This window comes from Corella eumyota, chromosome 5, assembly GCF_963082875.1.
Source record: "Corella eumyota chromosome 5, kaCorEumy4.1, whole genome shotgun sequence".
Classification (NCBI taxonomy): Eukaryota; Metazoa; Chordata; class Ascidiacea; order Phlebobranchia; family Corellidae; genus Corella; species Corella eumyota.
In genome coordinates this window covers 13,658,774-13,676,967 of record NC_137494.1, presented here as the reverse complement: position 1 = coordinate 13,676,967, position 18,194 = coordinate 13,658,774, and the positions used below count along the sequence as shown (strand labels likewise).

The following is an 18,194-nucleotide window of genomic DNA, read 5'->3' as shown; positions in this document are numbered from 1 at the left end:
CAGGTTAAATATAGGACGGTATATAAGGTTTCAAATATCTAAGACAACTTAAAACGGGGCCTGGGTAACAAACGGTATAAACACATCTTATTATTTTTAAAGTCATCATCCCACATTGAGGATAAGTTAATATAAAAATCAACATGGCGTTTGAAATTCCAAAGACCAAAAACGGTAATTTTTTTATTATTAAACAGCAAATTGAATAATTTTAATAGAGTTTAAAAAACTTAATATTAGTGGCATTTAAAAAATAAAATATATTTTTTTGTTTATCCTCATTAATGCCGATTACCACAAAAATCTTTTTTGTTGACATTTTCTTCTGACGACTTTTCGTAAGAAGTGCAGAAACCTAATTACGTAAAAACTCTTGTTAATTAAAACGAAATCATGAAACCGCCATGGCAAATGCGACCACAACAACAACAACATAGTCAACATCATCAGCCTAGCTCCAATGAAAGTTTTCGGTTCGTGAAATTTTAGTTTTTACGACTTTATAAATTTGCAGAAAAATGTATAAGCGACATCACCTAAAAATCTGATTTACAATCAAATTTAATATTGTGTTTTATTAGGATTAAGTTATAGTATTATCAATGCGTTAAATGAAGTTGTAAACTTACCTAAATCAGTCTGTCTGTCAGAATGTCTGTTTGGATTTTGTGGCACAATGGTTGAACTATATTAGCGTCGTCCGCCCGCTGCCCGGTTTATAAATGCGGAAAAGGGCGAAATTTTATACCTTACCGTAATCTTCCATTGCCAATTTTGCCCGTTTTTGTTTTGGTACTTCTCGTTTAAACCGACCGGCGGAACTATTAGAGCTCCCAAAAGATAGCAAATTAAAAGGCTTAATGTCAATTATTCTTAAATGAGGATAAACAAAAATTAAATAAAAAATTTTTTATATTTCAGGTCTTTAAATCCTAATGATGTAATTCAACAACAACAACAACAATTAGCTTTGTCGCAGCAAATATATGCTCAACAACAACTTAATGCAATGCAACAACACAACCCTGTTAGTTTTAATTTTGATCATTCAATTCCGCATGGGATTCCTTCTCGACCGAATATAATGCCGAGTTTTCAGGCCAATCAGTCGACATTCCCGCCAAGAAGAATTCTTCCATCTATGAGAGTCTCGTTGTTAAGAGATATTGGGATCGCTGGGGAAAGAGATAAGGACAGCCCACAAAATACTTGTAAGTTAAAACTTTTGTTTTTATTATTTTATCATATAGTTATCAATATGTAAGAAAAGTAAGTAAATGCTTTGGTCTAAAGTTGTCTTAGCCAGTTTCTTATGTTTTAAATTGACAATTTTGCCTGAGAATTACCTTTTTGATTGGGTTTTGACTAGACAGGAGTAATTAATGTTAACCCAAAGATAGGAGCAGTGGGGATTGAACCCAGAACCTCATGCTATAATTTTATGTGCTTTAAAACTAACCTAAATGCATTGCTATTCAATCTAGAAAACATATATACTTCTTGATATTTAGAAATTTTTTAACTTGTATTTTAGCAATGGAGTCAAATCCATCTTTGCATCCAAATGAGCTTCATCAAAGTGGAGTTCAACAACTTATGTTCAATCAAGCTGCTGAAAGACAAATCACAATGTTAGGGAATTTACATCACTCTGGGTATAGGCAACACATGCAATCTACTGCACCTAAAGTAACAAAATTTTAGATTATTTTTACATTTTTTTTTAAAGTTAATTTTTTATTAATTTTTTAAATGTTTTTAAAAATTTTAATATTATTTTTTAAGTTCTTTTAAATGTGCCTAATATTGTTCTACTATATATTTTAATTTAATTGATTTTTTTATAGGAACTACAGACAGCTACTATCCCAGAGTTGAGAAGTTCTGCCTCAAATTTAGCTCAGCATTCATTCGGTCCATCTCATACCTCACAACCTATTTCCCATACTACAGGTAAGTTAAATTTTTTCCTTTTTATTTCAATGTCTTAAAATCTGTATTTTCTCAAAATGAAAAAAATTACAGAACTCAAAAAAAAAATTTATAAAATTGATACATTATATATACTACCTTACTTAGGGATACTATGACTTAAAAGCACTTGGATTTAAACTCTAAGCCTTAGGTATTGGTGCCAAGTGCATTTAGACACTTAGATAGTGTTATAACTTTTTTGTTTTCTAGCTGTGCAAAATCCATCAAAAACTGATAATGTACTTACGGTAGTTGAACAAAAATCTAAGGAACATTTAGTACAAGCTATGGATAAAGTTGACAGAGAAATGTCAAAGGTAAAATCCTAAAACTTCGTCAAAAAAGTAGTCAAGATAATATTAAACTATTAAACACTAATTGGTTTTTGACTTGGCAGTAGTTTTACCATTTATAGTGCCTTTGTTAAGAGCACCACATCATTAAAAAGTGGGGATTGAACCAGGGACCTCATGTAGTAAAGCGAAATGTTTTAACCACTACACCATACTGCTGGGTTATAATACAACTACATGAGATTTTGGGTTTGGTTTCTACTGCTCACATGTTATAGCATTCTTAGTTACTATATAGCAAGACTATATAAGGCAGCTTATATATAAGGTTAACATTTTTTTTATTTTTAAATTTTAGCTTGAAACTGAAATAGAGAAGTTGGAGAAGAAAAAATCGGTGTTGGATAAAACCGCAAACCAACCACATGAGGCAGAAAAGAGTGGTTCTTCACCCCAGCGCGTTGAACCCAAACATAGAGATTTGTGGCAAGTGATTTATGCAGAAAACAGGGCAAGTTTAATTTTTTTTAAATATTTTTATCAAAATTTTTTTTTTAATTTTTTTTCTGCTACTCTATTTTTTTCTGCTAACTTTTGCTGGTCTTTATGTAATGAAGCTTGGTGTAAATATATATGTATGCCCAGTTTATAGGCCTACAAAATTAATTAAACTGCTGTTTGTGGTGCAAGGGTGAATTATCACGGGCAAATATTAGTTAACAGTCAGCTATTGTATTTAATCCTATTTCTGTAATAAGATAGTTTGTTAATTTTTTAATATTTTTGTTTTATATAACTTTTGTTTATTTTTTTGCTATTTTGATCTGGATTTTATATTAAAAATGTTTATTTTATTAGAAAAAAGCTGACGATTCAGCTACAACATTGGATTTATTGTGTCCAGTTTATGATATGCCATTATACAATCAACCTTCAGATACACAAGTCTATCAAGATAATCTTATCAAGTAATTTCCATTTAGTTATTTAATTTTTTAATTATAGATTTGATTTATAATTGCTAATATTTAAGTAAAAATGTCATCGGCAGAATAGTGGTAAGAACACTTGCTACACCATCATGAGGTCGTGTGTTCAATCCTCACCACTCTCATGCTGCAGTGCCCTTGAGTAAGGCGCAATAAACGATATGGACTTCTGCTGAGCCAGCACTTAATCAGCAGAATAATTACTGGGCAATTATAATTTATAATATCCCAAAAAGGCAACTCAAGACTGGGTCGGGGTAACTAATGTTATTTTATGTTTAGGTCGCGCATATGACCGTTCCACATCAAGAATAAAGATATATACAAAAAAAATGTGTTATTCTGTATATAATTTTTTACTTATATTTTAATACATTTTTCTAATTATCTTTGCTCGTTTTGTTAGGAATGAAGAGATGAGACCAAAATTGTTAAAATTTTTCAAGAACAAGCGAAAATTAGAGAATATTAGAGAAAGATATTTATGCACAAGATATAATCAACTTATGGAGGAATGGCAGAAGAAAGTTGAAGAAATAGAGTCCTGCCCAAAATACAAGTAACCATACTTAACTTTTTTAATACATTGAAAAATTCTTCAGTTTATGATCGGACAATTTTACCAAATTATATCTAAAACTGCCAAAGGCAACACGAGACTAGGTTGGGGTAACTGATGTTACTCTATGTTTAGGCTGTAAAACCGACCTTTTCACATCGAGGATAAACTTATAAAACTTAACTTTTGTTTAATTTTTTTTAAAGAGCTAAGGAAGCAAAATCGAGGGAATTTTTTGAGAAATTATTTCCTGAGGTTAAAAAACAACGTGAGCAAAATGAAAGAGTTGACAGGGTTGGGACGAGAGGTGACTTGTGCCGCAGTGATGCTGACTTCAACGACATTGTCGTCGGGTTGTCAGAGCAGGTGTTGTAACTGATTTGTGTTTTTGTATTAAAAAAAAAATTTGTACAAAATAAATTTTTTTAAATTTAAAAACAAATTTAAAAAAAATTTTAGGACAATCAACTGCAACATATGCGCCACCTAGCGGTCGTTCCTCCAATGTTGTTAGACCAGGAAGAACGGAGGATTAAATTCATCAGTAATAATGGATTTATTAGTGAACCATTCAAAGAATATAAACAAGTTCAATTACTTGATGCTTGGGCTGAAAGCGAGAAAGAAATTTTCAAGGAAAAATATATTCAACATCCCAAGAACTTTAATGTTATTTCATCATTTATTGAAAAAAAGGTAAAAAAATGACCCTTTTTTAAAAAAAGAACTAATATTAAAAGTGCTTGAAAATTAAAAATAAAAAATAAATTTAATAAATGTTAATGTGGAAAGGTCAACTTCACAACCTAAACATAAAGTAACATTTGTTACCTCGACCCAGTCTTAAGTTAACTTTTCCAGTTTTGGATATTATAGATTATAATTGCCTGATAATTAAGCTGCTGATTAAGTATGGGCTAAGTAGGAGTTTATACTGTTTATTGCACCTTACTCAAGAGCACTACAGCAAGGATGCAATGAGGATTAAACCCAGGACCGCATGTAGTGAAGTCAAGTGTTCTGACCACTACACCTCGTCAGATTTATAAAAAAATAATTTTTTTAAAAATTAAATCTAAAAATAATTTATTTTAGAGTGTTGAGGACTGTATACTGTTTTATTACCTAACAAAGAAAAAGGTAAACTACAAAAGCTTGGTGAGAAAAAATACCATGAAACCTAGAAAGCTAAAATCAGGACGAGTTCATGTAAGAAAAAATAATTTTAAATCCTAAAAAAAAAGGTTTACGTCTAGTATAATAAAGATAATGAAAATTTTTTTAATTTAAAATGTTACTTTAGATTATTTTTATATTTTAATTTTAAAATTATTTTTTAGGCATCTCAAGCCCATGATCAATCTAATACAAAAGACTCTGATAAAATGTAAGTAAAGTTTTGCATTGTAATTTAAAAAAAAAATTAAAAAAAAAAAATTTTATTTTATTTTTTTTAATTGATTTTAGTAATAAAGAAGATGGTAGAAAATATGATGATGATAATAATGAAATTAAAATCGATAAACCCCCTTCTCCAAGAATGACAAGTAAATTCAGTTTTTGTTTAATTTCTACAATAATTAATTTTTTTTATTAAAATTTCAAAACAGTTACTTGTTCATAACCAAATAAGTTATTTATTCGAATTTTATTTTGGGCAATAATTAGACAAACATACATTGACTCTTATGCTACACTATAACACTAGTTAATATTCTGTCCTATGGCCACCATTTTAATTGTTGTAATATTGTTGCAACTTTAACTAATATTCGCTCACAATAATTTATCTAAACATCACAAATGGCAGTTTTTTTTATTTGTGGGCCAATAAAATGGACATACATATATATAAATTTATATCCTACTAAGCTCGATTATATATACATTAATTTACTTTTTATGTTATAGGAGCTCGTAAGCAAACTATGAACTGGTCAGAAGAGGAAATATCCCTTGTCAAAGATGGTAAAAAAATATTAAAATTTATGTAAAATATATTTTACAAAAAAACACGCAAGCCATATTTTATTTATACAAATCAATGTTGCATATTTTTTTAGTAAATTTTTAATTATTTTTTAGGATTTTCGAAATATGGTCGAGATTTTTCGAGTATTGCTCGCATTGTCAAAAACAAATCCGAGCAACAAGTTCGTAATTTTTATCATAATTACAAGAAAAAACATGGCCTCGATCAACTTATTGCTGAGTACAAAACTAAAAAGGTAAAATTACTTTAAAAAATTACAAAAAAACATTAATTTTTATTTTTAACAAAAGTAAAAATATGTTACCACTTGCTTTAAGGAAAAATACCTCAGTAAAAAGGGGTTACAGGTAATGGGGTAACTCGTTTAGGGGGTAATTGTGGTGGGAGAGGGGAACATAATAATAAATTTAAATTCCAGCAGGGGGGTAATTTTAATTTTTGGGGGTGACTTTGTAATTTAATTCTTGAAAGAGGGTAACATTCAATTTAAATTTTTTTTAAAATTTTTTGAAAGCAAAAGGAATCTCCCTTAAAGGGTCACGTTTTTAGGGGTCACTTGTTAATAATCTCTTTTTTAACCCAACCAGGGTGGGGAATCAAGAAGATCTCGTCACCATCAACCCTCCCCAGATACTTCAAATATTAACGAGGAAGCTGAGACTAATATTGAGGATAAACAGAAAAAACAAGATGATAATGTTGCTGAGGATAAAAAAGTAAAAAAAAATTTTGTTTTTTTGTAATTAAAATATTTTGTGATTTTTATGTTTTTTTGGTTAAAAACTTTGCTTGTACTTTACTTGTACTTTACAGTTCGAATTGTAAAGTATGTGAGAGAATTAGCAAGGACTGTAAAGTTTGAAAGAGAATTAGCGAGGACTGTAAAGTACGAGAGAGAATTAGCGAAGACTGTAAAGTACGAGAGAGAATTAGCGAGGACTGTAAAGTATGAAAGAGAATAAGCGAGGACTGTAAAGTACGAGAGAGAATTAGCTAGGACTGTAAAGTATGAGAGAGAATTAGCTAGGATTGTAAAGTATGAGAGAGAATTAGCAAGGACTGTAAAGTATAAGAGAGAATTAGCTAGGACTGTAAAGTATGAGAGAGAATTAGCAAGGACCGTAAAGTATGTGAGAGAATTAGCTAGGACTGTAAAGTATGAGAGAGAATTAGCTAGGACTTTAAAGTATGAGAGAGAATTAGCTAGGACTGTAAAGTATGAGAGAGAATTAGCTAGGACTTTAAAGTATGAGAGAGAATTAGCTAGGACTGTAAAGTATGAGAGAGAATTAGCTAGGACTTTAAAGTATGTGAAAGAATTAGCTAGGACTGAAAAGTATAAGAGAGAATTAGCTAGGACTGTAAAGTATGAGAGAGAATAAGTAAGAACTGTAAAGTATGAGAGAGAATTAGCTAGGACTGTAAAGTATGTGAGAAAATTAGCAAGGACTGTAAAGTATGTGAGAGAATTAGCAAGGACTGTAAAGTATAAGAAAATCAGACAGTACCATAAAGTACAACAAAGAATTAGTGAGAACTGTCAAGTACAAGAGAATTAGCTAGGATCATAAAGTATAGAAAAGAATTAGTAAGAACCTTGAAGTATAAAATTTTTTTTTGCAAACTGTAGGGTACAAGTGATTCGAAATTTATTTTCTTTTTTTTGTGATTCCAAAATTTTAAATTTTTTTTTAGAAATCAAGTGAGCGTACCACTACTAGTCCAGCAACAACCAAACCTAGCACAGAAAATGAGACATCAATTAATACTTCACATATAAGGACAAGAAGAACAACTGCTGCTTTGGCTGCTGCAGCATCAAATGAAGGTAAAATAATTTTTAATATTTTTTATCATTTTTCGGACTTGAAACTCTATGTAAATTTTTTAAAGATTTTTTATTATTTTATTAAAGTTTTTATATTTATTTTTAAGTGTTAATTTTTGCCATTTTATTATTTTAAATATAAATTTTTGGCCAAATTTTTTTTTAATAATATATATAATCAAAACTTTTTTTTATTATTTTAAATTTTTGTAATATTTTTTTGTTTAATTGACTTTTTTGTTTTATTTTTTAGACCCAGTCTCAAGTAAAAAATCTACAAATACAACACAAACTACTAATATAGGGGGAGAGCCTGCAGAGAAGAAACACAAGGTATCGATTTATCTTACTTCTCTATATATGTAATAATATAGTATTTAAGCGATTTAATGTATACTTTTTGTAAGGCTAGAGGTCTTAAGTTTCATTCCCACTGCTGACACTTTTTTTAATTTCCAAGTAACTTTACCCTATGATTTTTCTAACTTTAAAAACTTTTTTTTTGAAATAAATTAAAAAAAATTAAATTCTTGCTAAATAGAAAAATGACCAGAAGTCCAGATATCAAAAATATCAAGAATCTAATGAAATATTAACAGTTGAAACCAAGAAAAATGAGGTAAAAAAAATTATAGTTATTTTAATTTCATATTGTTAGTACTTTAAAATTTAAATTTTTTTTGTACTGTTTTACTAGTAAAACAAATTTTATCAACTTTAAATTAAAGTTGTGTTAAATAATAATGTTTTTTTCTGTTTTAGCCTCTGAAAATAGTTGTTAAAACCGAATCAAAATCGGATAAAAATGTAGTAAAGGAAAATATACCAGTAACCCAACCTCCTAAGGAAGTTCCCCAAAAATCGGAAACAATTTCAAAAGTAATTGAAAAAGTAATTTCAACTTCAGCTACTGAAGGTAAGAAAATGTTTTTAAATAATTTTTTTATCGATTTAAAAATTTAAAATTAATTTGAATTGCTTAGTTTTATTATTTTTTTTTAAATTATTAGAATTTTTAGAAATTTTATATTTTTTTTATTATTTTTTTTTTTTAATTATTTAATAATTTTTTTTATAGTTCTTGAAAAACCAAAAATTGAAACGAAAATTAGTACACCGACTACTAAGGATACTGATCATGATAGTAGTGCAACATGCAGTGCAGACGAAGAGACCACAGAAATTCTGGTAAAATTTAATCCCCCAAAAAAATTAAATTTTAAAATTTTTATTAATTTTTTTTATAAATATTGTATTTATTTTTTAGCCCGATAAGAGACACACCGATTCACCGTATGCGTTTGATGATAATTTAAATGATTCACAAACTAGAATTAGACTAGAGTCTGTGCGACATTCCGCTGCAACAACAACAAGTACTGCTGAGACACCTGCGACAAAAATTGTCACACAACCTGTCAATCAAAATAGTAAAAAAAATTTTTTGGTTTATTTTTGTTAAATTTAAATTTTAAAAAATTTTTAAACTTTTTTTAATTAAATTGTAAAAAAGTTTTATAACTTTATCTCTTTTATTCTAGCTGTTCTTAATCTTACAATGAAACCAAGTAATATAGATCGGCCACAGTCCCTTCCACCTAGTACCTTATATCCCTACAATGTTACATCACCTGATATCATACATACCAAAACTATAAGATCAGCTTTCACAAGTCAGTAAAAGTTTTAATTTTGTAATTTTTAAGGCATAGCAAATTAAATTTAAATTGTATATGCTATTTGAATTGAAATTTATATGTAAGCAATGTTTTTTACCTTTTTTTGGCAAATAGGTAGGGCTTTATGTTAAGTGTATATACGATTTAATATTTTTTGAATAATTATCTCAACTGTTTTTTTATTTTTAAAATATTTTTTAATATAGGTGCAATCGATGAATTGTCAAGGCCAAGTTCAACTCCTGCTTTTGCTAATATCCCGACTTCTATACCTATAAACTTCCCAGGTTAATTTTCAAAAAAAATATTTAAAAAAAAAAAAAATTTAAAAAAATATTTAAAATCGTAATAATAAAAACTGTTTTACCATTGTTATATATATATAATGGAGCTTAGTAAAAAAATATATATAAGTATGCAAGTTCAATTTATAGGCCTGCAAAATAAGTAAAACTTCCATTTGTGGTGTGCGTGTAAATTATCACAGGCAAATATTAGTTGAAAGTTGCAACCATATTACAACTATTAAAATACCAATTATAGTAGGCTATCAACCAGTTTTTGAATTGTTATACTTTGTATTTATAGAAATTATAATCATTTCTGAATATTTAGTTCCTAATAAGAAAGAAGAACCGAGAAAAGAAGCAAGACCCAAAGAAGTTGAACATTCTGAGGTTTCAATTTTTCCAGTTTCATCTCTTCGCTTTACCACTACCAGGTTACCATTTATTATGTTTAATTTATTTCTAATGTTAAGTTATTTTAAATATTGAAATTCCACAGCCGAAACTTATGTTACCCCACCTTATTAGCAAATATTTTAATTTTTTTAAATTGAAAAAAAATTGTGAAATAATGATATTTTATTGCTAAATTGTTATTCAGTTTTACAATAAAGTTTTGTTAATTTTATATTTTTAGAGATCCACCAAAAACTGTCAAGTCTACAACAGAGAATATAGGAATTCAGGTATTTTTAAAAACAATTACTTAAAAAATAAAATAAATTTTAAGAGTTTTTTTTTAATAAATTTTGAACCATTTCTAGAAACCATTACCACTAGTTGGCACCACCAAAACACCAGTAAAAAACCATCTGAAACCATTTTCTATTTTTTACTAGAATTAATTTTAAACCATTTTTAGAAAACATTACCATTGGGAAGCACTACCAAAACACCAGTAAAAGACCATCTAAAACCATTACCTATGGTCCAATCCAGTCCAGATTTATTACGTTACCATTTACAATCACCAAACACCATTTACCACCTTGATGGTCGCTTCCAACAAAGACCAGATGAAAAACTGCAAACCAGTGTACCAGCTGCCAAATTTCCAACCAGTGGTCTTTCTTTTGCTGTGCCTGGTTCTATTATTCAAGGAAAACCAGTTTTCAGACCACAGTTACCAATTGATCCAAGTCTTTTTGAGCACTCAAAATTAACCAGTTCGAAATCTGAAAAAGACCTAACCAGATATCAAAATCCACCAGTAAATATGGTCACAAAATACCCAAGATTTCCATACCCTGGTGTAACCAGCATCCCCGAAATGCGGCACCATTTAACCACTATCACCCCACCTTTGAACCACCAAAAACCTGAAAAAGAGCGCTCAATATCTCTCGAAGAACCCAACAAAATAGAACCCCATAAATTACCCCAATCAAGTCATAGTAACCTGGGTTCTATCGTAAATGGGACTCCGATAAAATCAAAAAATCCAAGTTTGCAACATCAGCCTGGTATGCAGGCTGTGGTGATGTCGTCAATGTTACAAGATAGGAGACCGACAAAACTAGGAAATATTGTTCGCGAGGCTTTGCCACATCATTCCTCGCCACTCTTGTCTTATAATATGGAAAAAGCGATAAAGCAGGGTAGTTACTGTTTTGTGTTTTTTCAAAAATTTTTTTACTTTTTTTTTTTAATTAAAAAAAATGAATTTTTTTTATTTATATTTTGTAGAAAGAAGGTCATCTTCTTCCAGTAATATTTCAGAGAAAAGTCATCAAGATATTGCTTCTGCTTCTGGGGTAAAAATGTTTTTTCTACTGAATATAAAATTGCTTAAATACAATAATTTATCCTCGATGTTGGAAGGTTAACTTCACGACCTTAACATAGGACGTTATCAGTTACCTTGACCCAGTCTCAAATTGTTTTTTGCAATTTGGGATATTACTGATTATAATAACCCGATAATTAAGTTGCTGATTAAGTACTGGCTGAGCAGGAGTATATACTGTTTATATCTGCTTACTCAAGGGCGCTACAGCATAAGAGCAGTGGGGATCAAACCAAGGACCTCATGTAGTAAAGCCAAGTGTTTTGACCATAACACCATGCTGTTGGCAACTACACCATAAGTTAAAAATAAAAAATAAGTTTACAAAATTTCAGTTTTCACATTTTCTTGCCATTATTTTTGCTTTTTTTATTGTTAATTTTTGTTGTTGTTTCTCTTTATGTAGAGTTCCATGAGACCACAGCAATCTTTACACCAGCAACAACAAAAACAGCAACAAAAACAACCACAGAAGCAACCACAACAAAAACAGAAACCTGAGTATATGTCGGAACCTAATTTACACGAGAAATTTCCTCCAGGGCTTACATCAAGTAAAAATTGTTATTTAAATTTTTTACGTTGTTGTAGGATTTAATTACTAAATTTAAAAAATAAAATATTTTTTTGTTTAATCATTCTTGTTGTGGGAAGGCCGACTACACCGCCTAAACATAGAGTAACGACTGTTACCCTGACCTAGTCTCGAGTTGCCTTTGGCATTTTGAAACTATATAATTGTCTGATATTTAAGCTGATGATTAAAGTGTTGACTTAGCAGGAGTTCATACCGTTTATAGCACGTTTGTTACTCTGACCCAGTTTTGAGTTGACTTTATCATTTTAAATTTTATTGACCTAATAATATTGCCTGATCATTTACTTTTAAATAATTTTAGGCTTGAGCAAAATACTGATTAAGTTACCAATACTATTTGTGAACTAGTTTTATTTTTCAGTTGCAGACCCACATTTATTGGCCTCATTAAGCTTGGCAAATATTCCTAATTTGCCGTACAATCTAATTCAAGCAGACCAGCAGCAGCTTACCCATAACATTATGAGCCAATACTTAAGCAATTTACAATACCCCAACCCAGGTAAAACTGATTTTTTTACATTTTTTGTCTATAAAAATTATAATAATTCTATATATATATACACACACAAACAAATTTTAATTTATAGCCCTGCAAAATAAATAAAACTGCCTTTTGTGGTGCATAGTTTTTTTTATCACTTGTCAATTTAGTTAAAATTTTGAGACCATAATACAACAATTAATTTTTTTTTTTTGGACAAAAAATTTTTGGATAATTTTACATAAATTTTTCTTGATTTTTTTGAAGCTTTATTTCCTGGAATTTACCCTGGTCTTTTACGACCTTATTCCCCATCTGGAAATGATAATATTGATAACTCGAGACACAATGTTCTAACGCAAGACTTCGCAACTGCTCAGTTGATGCAGCAGAAAAACACTTCACAACTTCCTGGTTTAAATGGTTTGTGGAAATTTTTGAAATTGTGTCTAAAATTCCGATCACTTAGATTTTATGGCAGCTAATTTTCTCTTTTACTTTATGGTCCTAGCTAATTCTTTCTTGCGGTTTTTGCTTATTTTCTTTTGTACTTTATGGTCCTGATAATAATTTTTTTAAGTACCTAAAAAGTTTTTTCAAATTTGTAATTTTAGGATACATAATTTAAGTCACAAATTGGTCATAACTACTGTTTAAACATACTTCAGTAAAGCATATTACATTTCTTAGTTCATTATAATTTCAACCAATTTTTTAAAAGTTGTAATTTTTTAAAATATTTTTTACTATTTTTTAGCTCGAACTTCACCATTCCCCCTCGTTCCCCATTCTATTCCATCATCACATCATATAACACCTATCTCCACACCATCTATTACTAGTCATAGTAATATGCCTACACCACTGGCCAGAAGCCATGCTAGTAAGTATTTCAATTTTTTGGCAAGTATTTTGGAGATTTAAGTTTGATTCCCACTGCTGGTATGTTGTATTAATATTCAGTCTTAGACCTAAGGCCTAGGTTTAAACCCTACTATTTTTAAGTTAAGTTAAGGTCTTGGGTTTTTTGTTTTTTAAAAACTTTTAAATGTTTACTTCAAGGTTCACCAGCTTCGTTAGATCGTCTCAACTTTATCCCCCAACATTCCTCGGTTATTTTCAACCCCAACACGAGCCCCGTTCGAGTTTCAAGCGTTGACTACAAAAATCTGTCATCACCGGTAAAAATACCCTCTCACCACCCCCCTACAGACCCTCACAAACCCCCCCAAAGTGTGTATATGACCCCACATCATCAAGCAATGTTAGTGCAACAACTTCAACAGCAGCAAGCAGGGGCTTTCCCGGGGCTGATAAAACAAGAGGGGCAAATTTTGGATGAGGGTTTAAAAAGTAATTTGCAGGGTTATGGATTGGGGCACATTGCGAAGTCTCAGGATAGGGAAATCACCCAGGAAATGTTGGCAAAGGAGCAATTGCGTAATTATGGGTTAATGGCAGCTGGGTGAGATGTTTTTGAAATTTTTAGAGTTTTTCTTAATTTTATTTTTTAATTTTTTTTTTTTTTTTTTAAATTTTATTTTTTAATATTTATTTTCCAATTTTTTCAAAAACTTTTTTCTTACTGTTTAAGAATGCGTCCCAAAATACCACAACAACAACAACAATACAATAGGAAAGAACAAGAAGAATTGAAAACATTGAAACAACAAACTCAACAGCAAACAGGAAGAATGGCGAAAGATTTAAAGAAGAAGGGAAGAGTTACCATGACACCTTTTGATCTGATAAATGCTGTGATCGATCATAATATTGCTGCTAATTACATGGATAAGGTGAATATAAGGGAATTTTTTTTGTTGTTTTAAATATAAAATGTAATTTGTTGTTATAAAATAGGTGATTGCTAATAAAAAATGTATTTCTTGATAAAAAAAAATGGTAATCTTTTGTAAAATGGTTATTGTTGGTATAAAAATCAGAATTCTGGTACAAAAATAATAATTTTTGATATAAAAATGGCACTTTTTGTATAAAATAATGGTAAAAATGGTAATTTTTGATATGAAAATGGTAATTCTTGATGTAAAAATTGTTATTGTTGGTATAAAAATGGTATTTTTTCATGAAATATTGGTATAAATGGTATCTTTTGATGAAAAAATGGTACAAATGATTTTTCTTGATATAAAAATGGTAAATGTTGTTACATTAATAGTAATTGGTAAAAGAAATGACAATTTTTAGTGTAAAATAGTAGTTGTTGGTGTAAAAATGGTAAATTTTGGTACAAAAATGGTAATGATTGGTCTAAAGATGGTAATTATTGGACTTAAAGTGGTAGTTGTTGATATAGAAATGACAATGAGTGCTAAAATTATATTTTTATTATTTTTACAGCAAGAAAATGTTGATTCTAAAGCACAATCAACATCAAACATAAAAGAAAATGAAATTATAAGTAGTAGACCTTTTATCCCTGAAAAACAGCCAGTCCAAACTAAAAACCTCACTGAACATTCGCATGATATTATATCAAATATGTACAGGTAAAATTTCTGTTAAATTTTTAAAAAAATTTTTAAACTTTTTAAATTGAAAATAGAGTTTAATTTTACCTACAAGATAAGGTTATATTTTTTAAATATTTTTCGTGTTATAGAACTAAAGAAATTCCGAAAGCAGCCCCATTTCAGTTGCCTGAACATAAAATACCGCAAAAATATGAACCTAAACCAGAGGTAATTCTACATACAAAATATATTTATTTTTTTAAAATTGTAGTGGTCAGAACACTTGTCTTCACTACATGAGGTCCTGGGTTCCATCCCCACTGCTCTTATGCTGTAGCGCCCTTAAGTAAGGAGCTATAAACGATATAAACTCCTGCTGAGCCAATACCTTATTAACAGCTTAATTATTGGGCAATTACAGTCTATAATGTCTCAAACTGTCAAAGTCAATTTAAGACTGGGTCGGGGTAACTGACATTACTCTATGTTTAGGTTCTGAAGTCAACCTTTCCACATCAAGGATAAATAAATATTAAAAAAATACTAAAAAATTTTGAAATGTTTGTTTTTTTTAGAGCCTTCCAGCTCCTATAGTTATAGAAGGGCAAAGTTATAGTAGACCAGAGAGCTCAGATTTATCACCAAAGTTGTTAATGAATCCCATGGACATAAAACAACATGAACAAATAGCTGGTAAAAATATTTAAGCGGGCATTTTAATTTTTTTAGTATAAATATATAGATTATCTCAAATTTGTTTTAATTATTTTAAAATGTTGTTTAAAATTTGAAATGTTGCAGTTTCGAGTCGTGCGACAAATGTTGTACAACATCCATTTGTGCCAATGATGAACAAGAACGGACAATCAACGCTTGATTTACTTATACGACAAGCTCTACTAGATAAAGAGGTAAAGTTTCCTGTAAACCTTAATTTTAAAACTAATTTATTTTTAAGTTTTATTTACAAATATTAATTTTTCTGTTGTTTTTAGGTTTCTCCCAACCCAGTTGAAGACCATAGACACCCTATAAGGTAAGAAAGTTTATTTTATTTCAGTTTTTTTTAAACCTACGAAATTCCAAATATGTAAAAAAAAACCTGGTCACCCCGTTTTAGGGTCTTGGGATCCATCCCAGCTAGAGTTTTTTTTCTTAAATAGGGTGCTTAGAATATCTATTTCTGCGATATACTAATCAGATTTCTTTAAGCTAGCACATAAAACTTGAAACTGGGTTAGGGTAATGTTAGTTGTTTTTAAGTTTTTCAAAACAAGGTAATATAAAAAAAAAGTTTTTTTAGGCCTGGTAGTGCAACAAACAGACAGTCGCCAGTTATTCAACAACTGCAACCACATTATCAACCAGTACACCAGCAACTACACCAGCCACAACACCATCCATTACATCAGCCACCACAACAGCAACCACCACACCAACCATCACATCAACCAGCACATCAACAACCACCACACCAGCAACCAATACACCAGCAACCACCACACCAGCAGCAACCACATCAACAACCAGCACACCAGCAGCAACCACATCAACAACCAGCACACCATCAACCACCACAACAGCAACCACCACAACAGCAACCAATACACCAGCAATCAGCTCACCAGCAGTCACCACATCAGCCACTGCACCAACCCCCACACCAGTTGTCTCACCAGCAACCACCACACCAACAAACACACCAGCAACAACCACCGCACCAGCCACCACATCAACAACAACGTCAGCAACCAATCCAACAACCACATCATCAACCAACTCCACAACCATACAAACCACCAAACCGTGATCCAAAACCATTTCCACAACAATACACCAGTGAATTAGCACGTGGTAAGCATTTTTTTTAAATAAATAAATATTAGTCTTATCTTGTTTTATAATAACCGCAGCGTTATAAATTTTCTTATTCCTTTTAATTAATAATTTAAATAGCGCCACCACCTACCACTCAACCACCGGCGATGTTCTCTGCTCTCTCATTCCGCTCTGGAGGAGCTCAATCTTCAAATTCTCCACAGGTAAAAATTTTCAAACTTTAAAATTAACAATTTTTTTTTTTAATTTTTTTAACTTATTTTTATTCGCTTTAGATGCATTTATCCCCAAATGTTACCCCTCGTCCTTCTGTTGTTTCGAACCCAAGTAACACCCGTTTGATAAGCAGTGCTGGCACATTTCACCCCCAGTCCCCTATTAGTCCATCTCTGCCTTCAACCCAATATGAACCTTTAAGTGACAGTGACTAAAAAAAATTTTTTTTTTGAAAAATTTTTCCGTTTTTTGAAAACTCGAAATCTTTGTAAATATTGTTTTTGCTTCATTTGTGAAGAATGGTTTTGAGATACCAAATCTTTTGTTGCCATTTAATGGTTATTTTTATTGAAAATTGCATTTCTAAAGACCAATTTTTTTCTACCTGTTTACTTAAAAAAAAATTAAATTTTTGATTGTAGTAAATATATCATAACCTTTGGAAATGAAATAAATTAAGTATTTTTTATTGTATTTTTTTTTATTGTATTGTGTGGCATTATCTTGGTGTTTTATGTGGTGTCAATGTAAATATTAACAAAATAAATCACATTTGCTTCATTAATTCAATGTAAGTATCAGATAAAGTTATTAAACAAAAATCTTTGGGCATAAAAAAGATTTGTATTTAATGAGAATATACAATACAGCTTTTATTGAAAAGAAGAAACAACAGTCTTGTGTTTAATACTCACTGTTATATTTATTTATCCTAGATGTGGAAAGACCGACTTCACGATCTAAACATAAAATAGCTTCATTTACTCCGACCCAGTCTCTAGTTGCCTTTGCCAGTTTAGTATATTGTAGATTATAACTGCTCGATAATTGATTTGCTGATTAGGTGATGGCTCAGCAGGCGTTTATACCGTTTATAGCGCTCTCTTTAGGGCCCTACTGCAAGAGAGCAGTGGGAATCAAACCCAGGACCTAACGTAGTAAAGCCAAGTGTTCTAACCTCTACACCATGTTTTCAATTTAAAGAATGATCTTATAATTAGGCTGAAATAAATTTAAAACACTAACAGATACATTAACAATACTTAAATATGTTTATATAAAATTCTATGTAAAGATGTCGGCCTTACATAGAGGATAAAAACATTCACTTCTTTGGACGATACTTTTAGGTCATATTAAAGTTACCACTGCCACGCTTTGTTATGGTTAGCATGCTTTTGTGGGAAAATTACAA

At 30.3% G+C, this 18,194-nt stretch overlaps 1 protein-coding gene across 1 annotated transcript; it reads left to right on the top strand.

Moving 5' to 3' along the window:
• The first annotated feature begins 330 nt into the window (after positions 1-330).
• LOC145751969 (uncharacterized) lies at positions 331-17,556 on the top strand. Its single transcript, XM_082568141.1, has 42 exons — positions 331-473; positions 922-1,211; positions 1,535-1,689; positions 1,848-1,953; positions 2,185-2,291; positions 2,626-2,778; positions 3,126-3,235; positions 3,663-3,815; positions 4,022-4,181; positions 4,275-4,511; positions 4,911-5,024; positions 5,156-5,202; positions 5,283-5,362; positions 5,727-5,783; positions 5,901-6,043; positions 6,396-6,524; positions 7,504-7,636; positions 7,890-7,969; positions 8,178-8,255; positions 8,399-8,552; positions 8,715-8,824; positions 8,904-9,066; positions 9,178-9,309; positions 9,522-9,602; positions 9,931-10,036; positions 10,240-10,288; positions 10,465-11,200; positions 11,289-11,356; positions 11,795-11,942; positions 12,348-12,488; positions 12,738-12,893; positions 13,228-13,353; positions 13,533-13,935; positions 14,065-14,266; positions 14,832-14,980; positions 15,094-15,172; positions 15,520-15,637; positions 15,746-15,855; positions 15,940-15,980; positions 16,248-16,798; positions 16,901-16,986; positions 17,059-17,556. Exons 1-42 carry the CDS (start codon positions 394-396, stop codon positions 17,212-17,214), a joined length of 6,477 nt encoding a protein of 2,158 aa, XP_082424267.1. The 5' UTR covers positions 331-393; the 3' UTR covers positions 17,215-17,556.
• Positions 17,557-18,194: the final 638 nt, after the last annotated feature.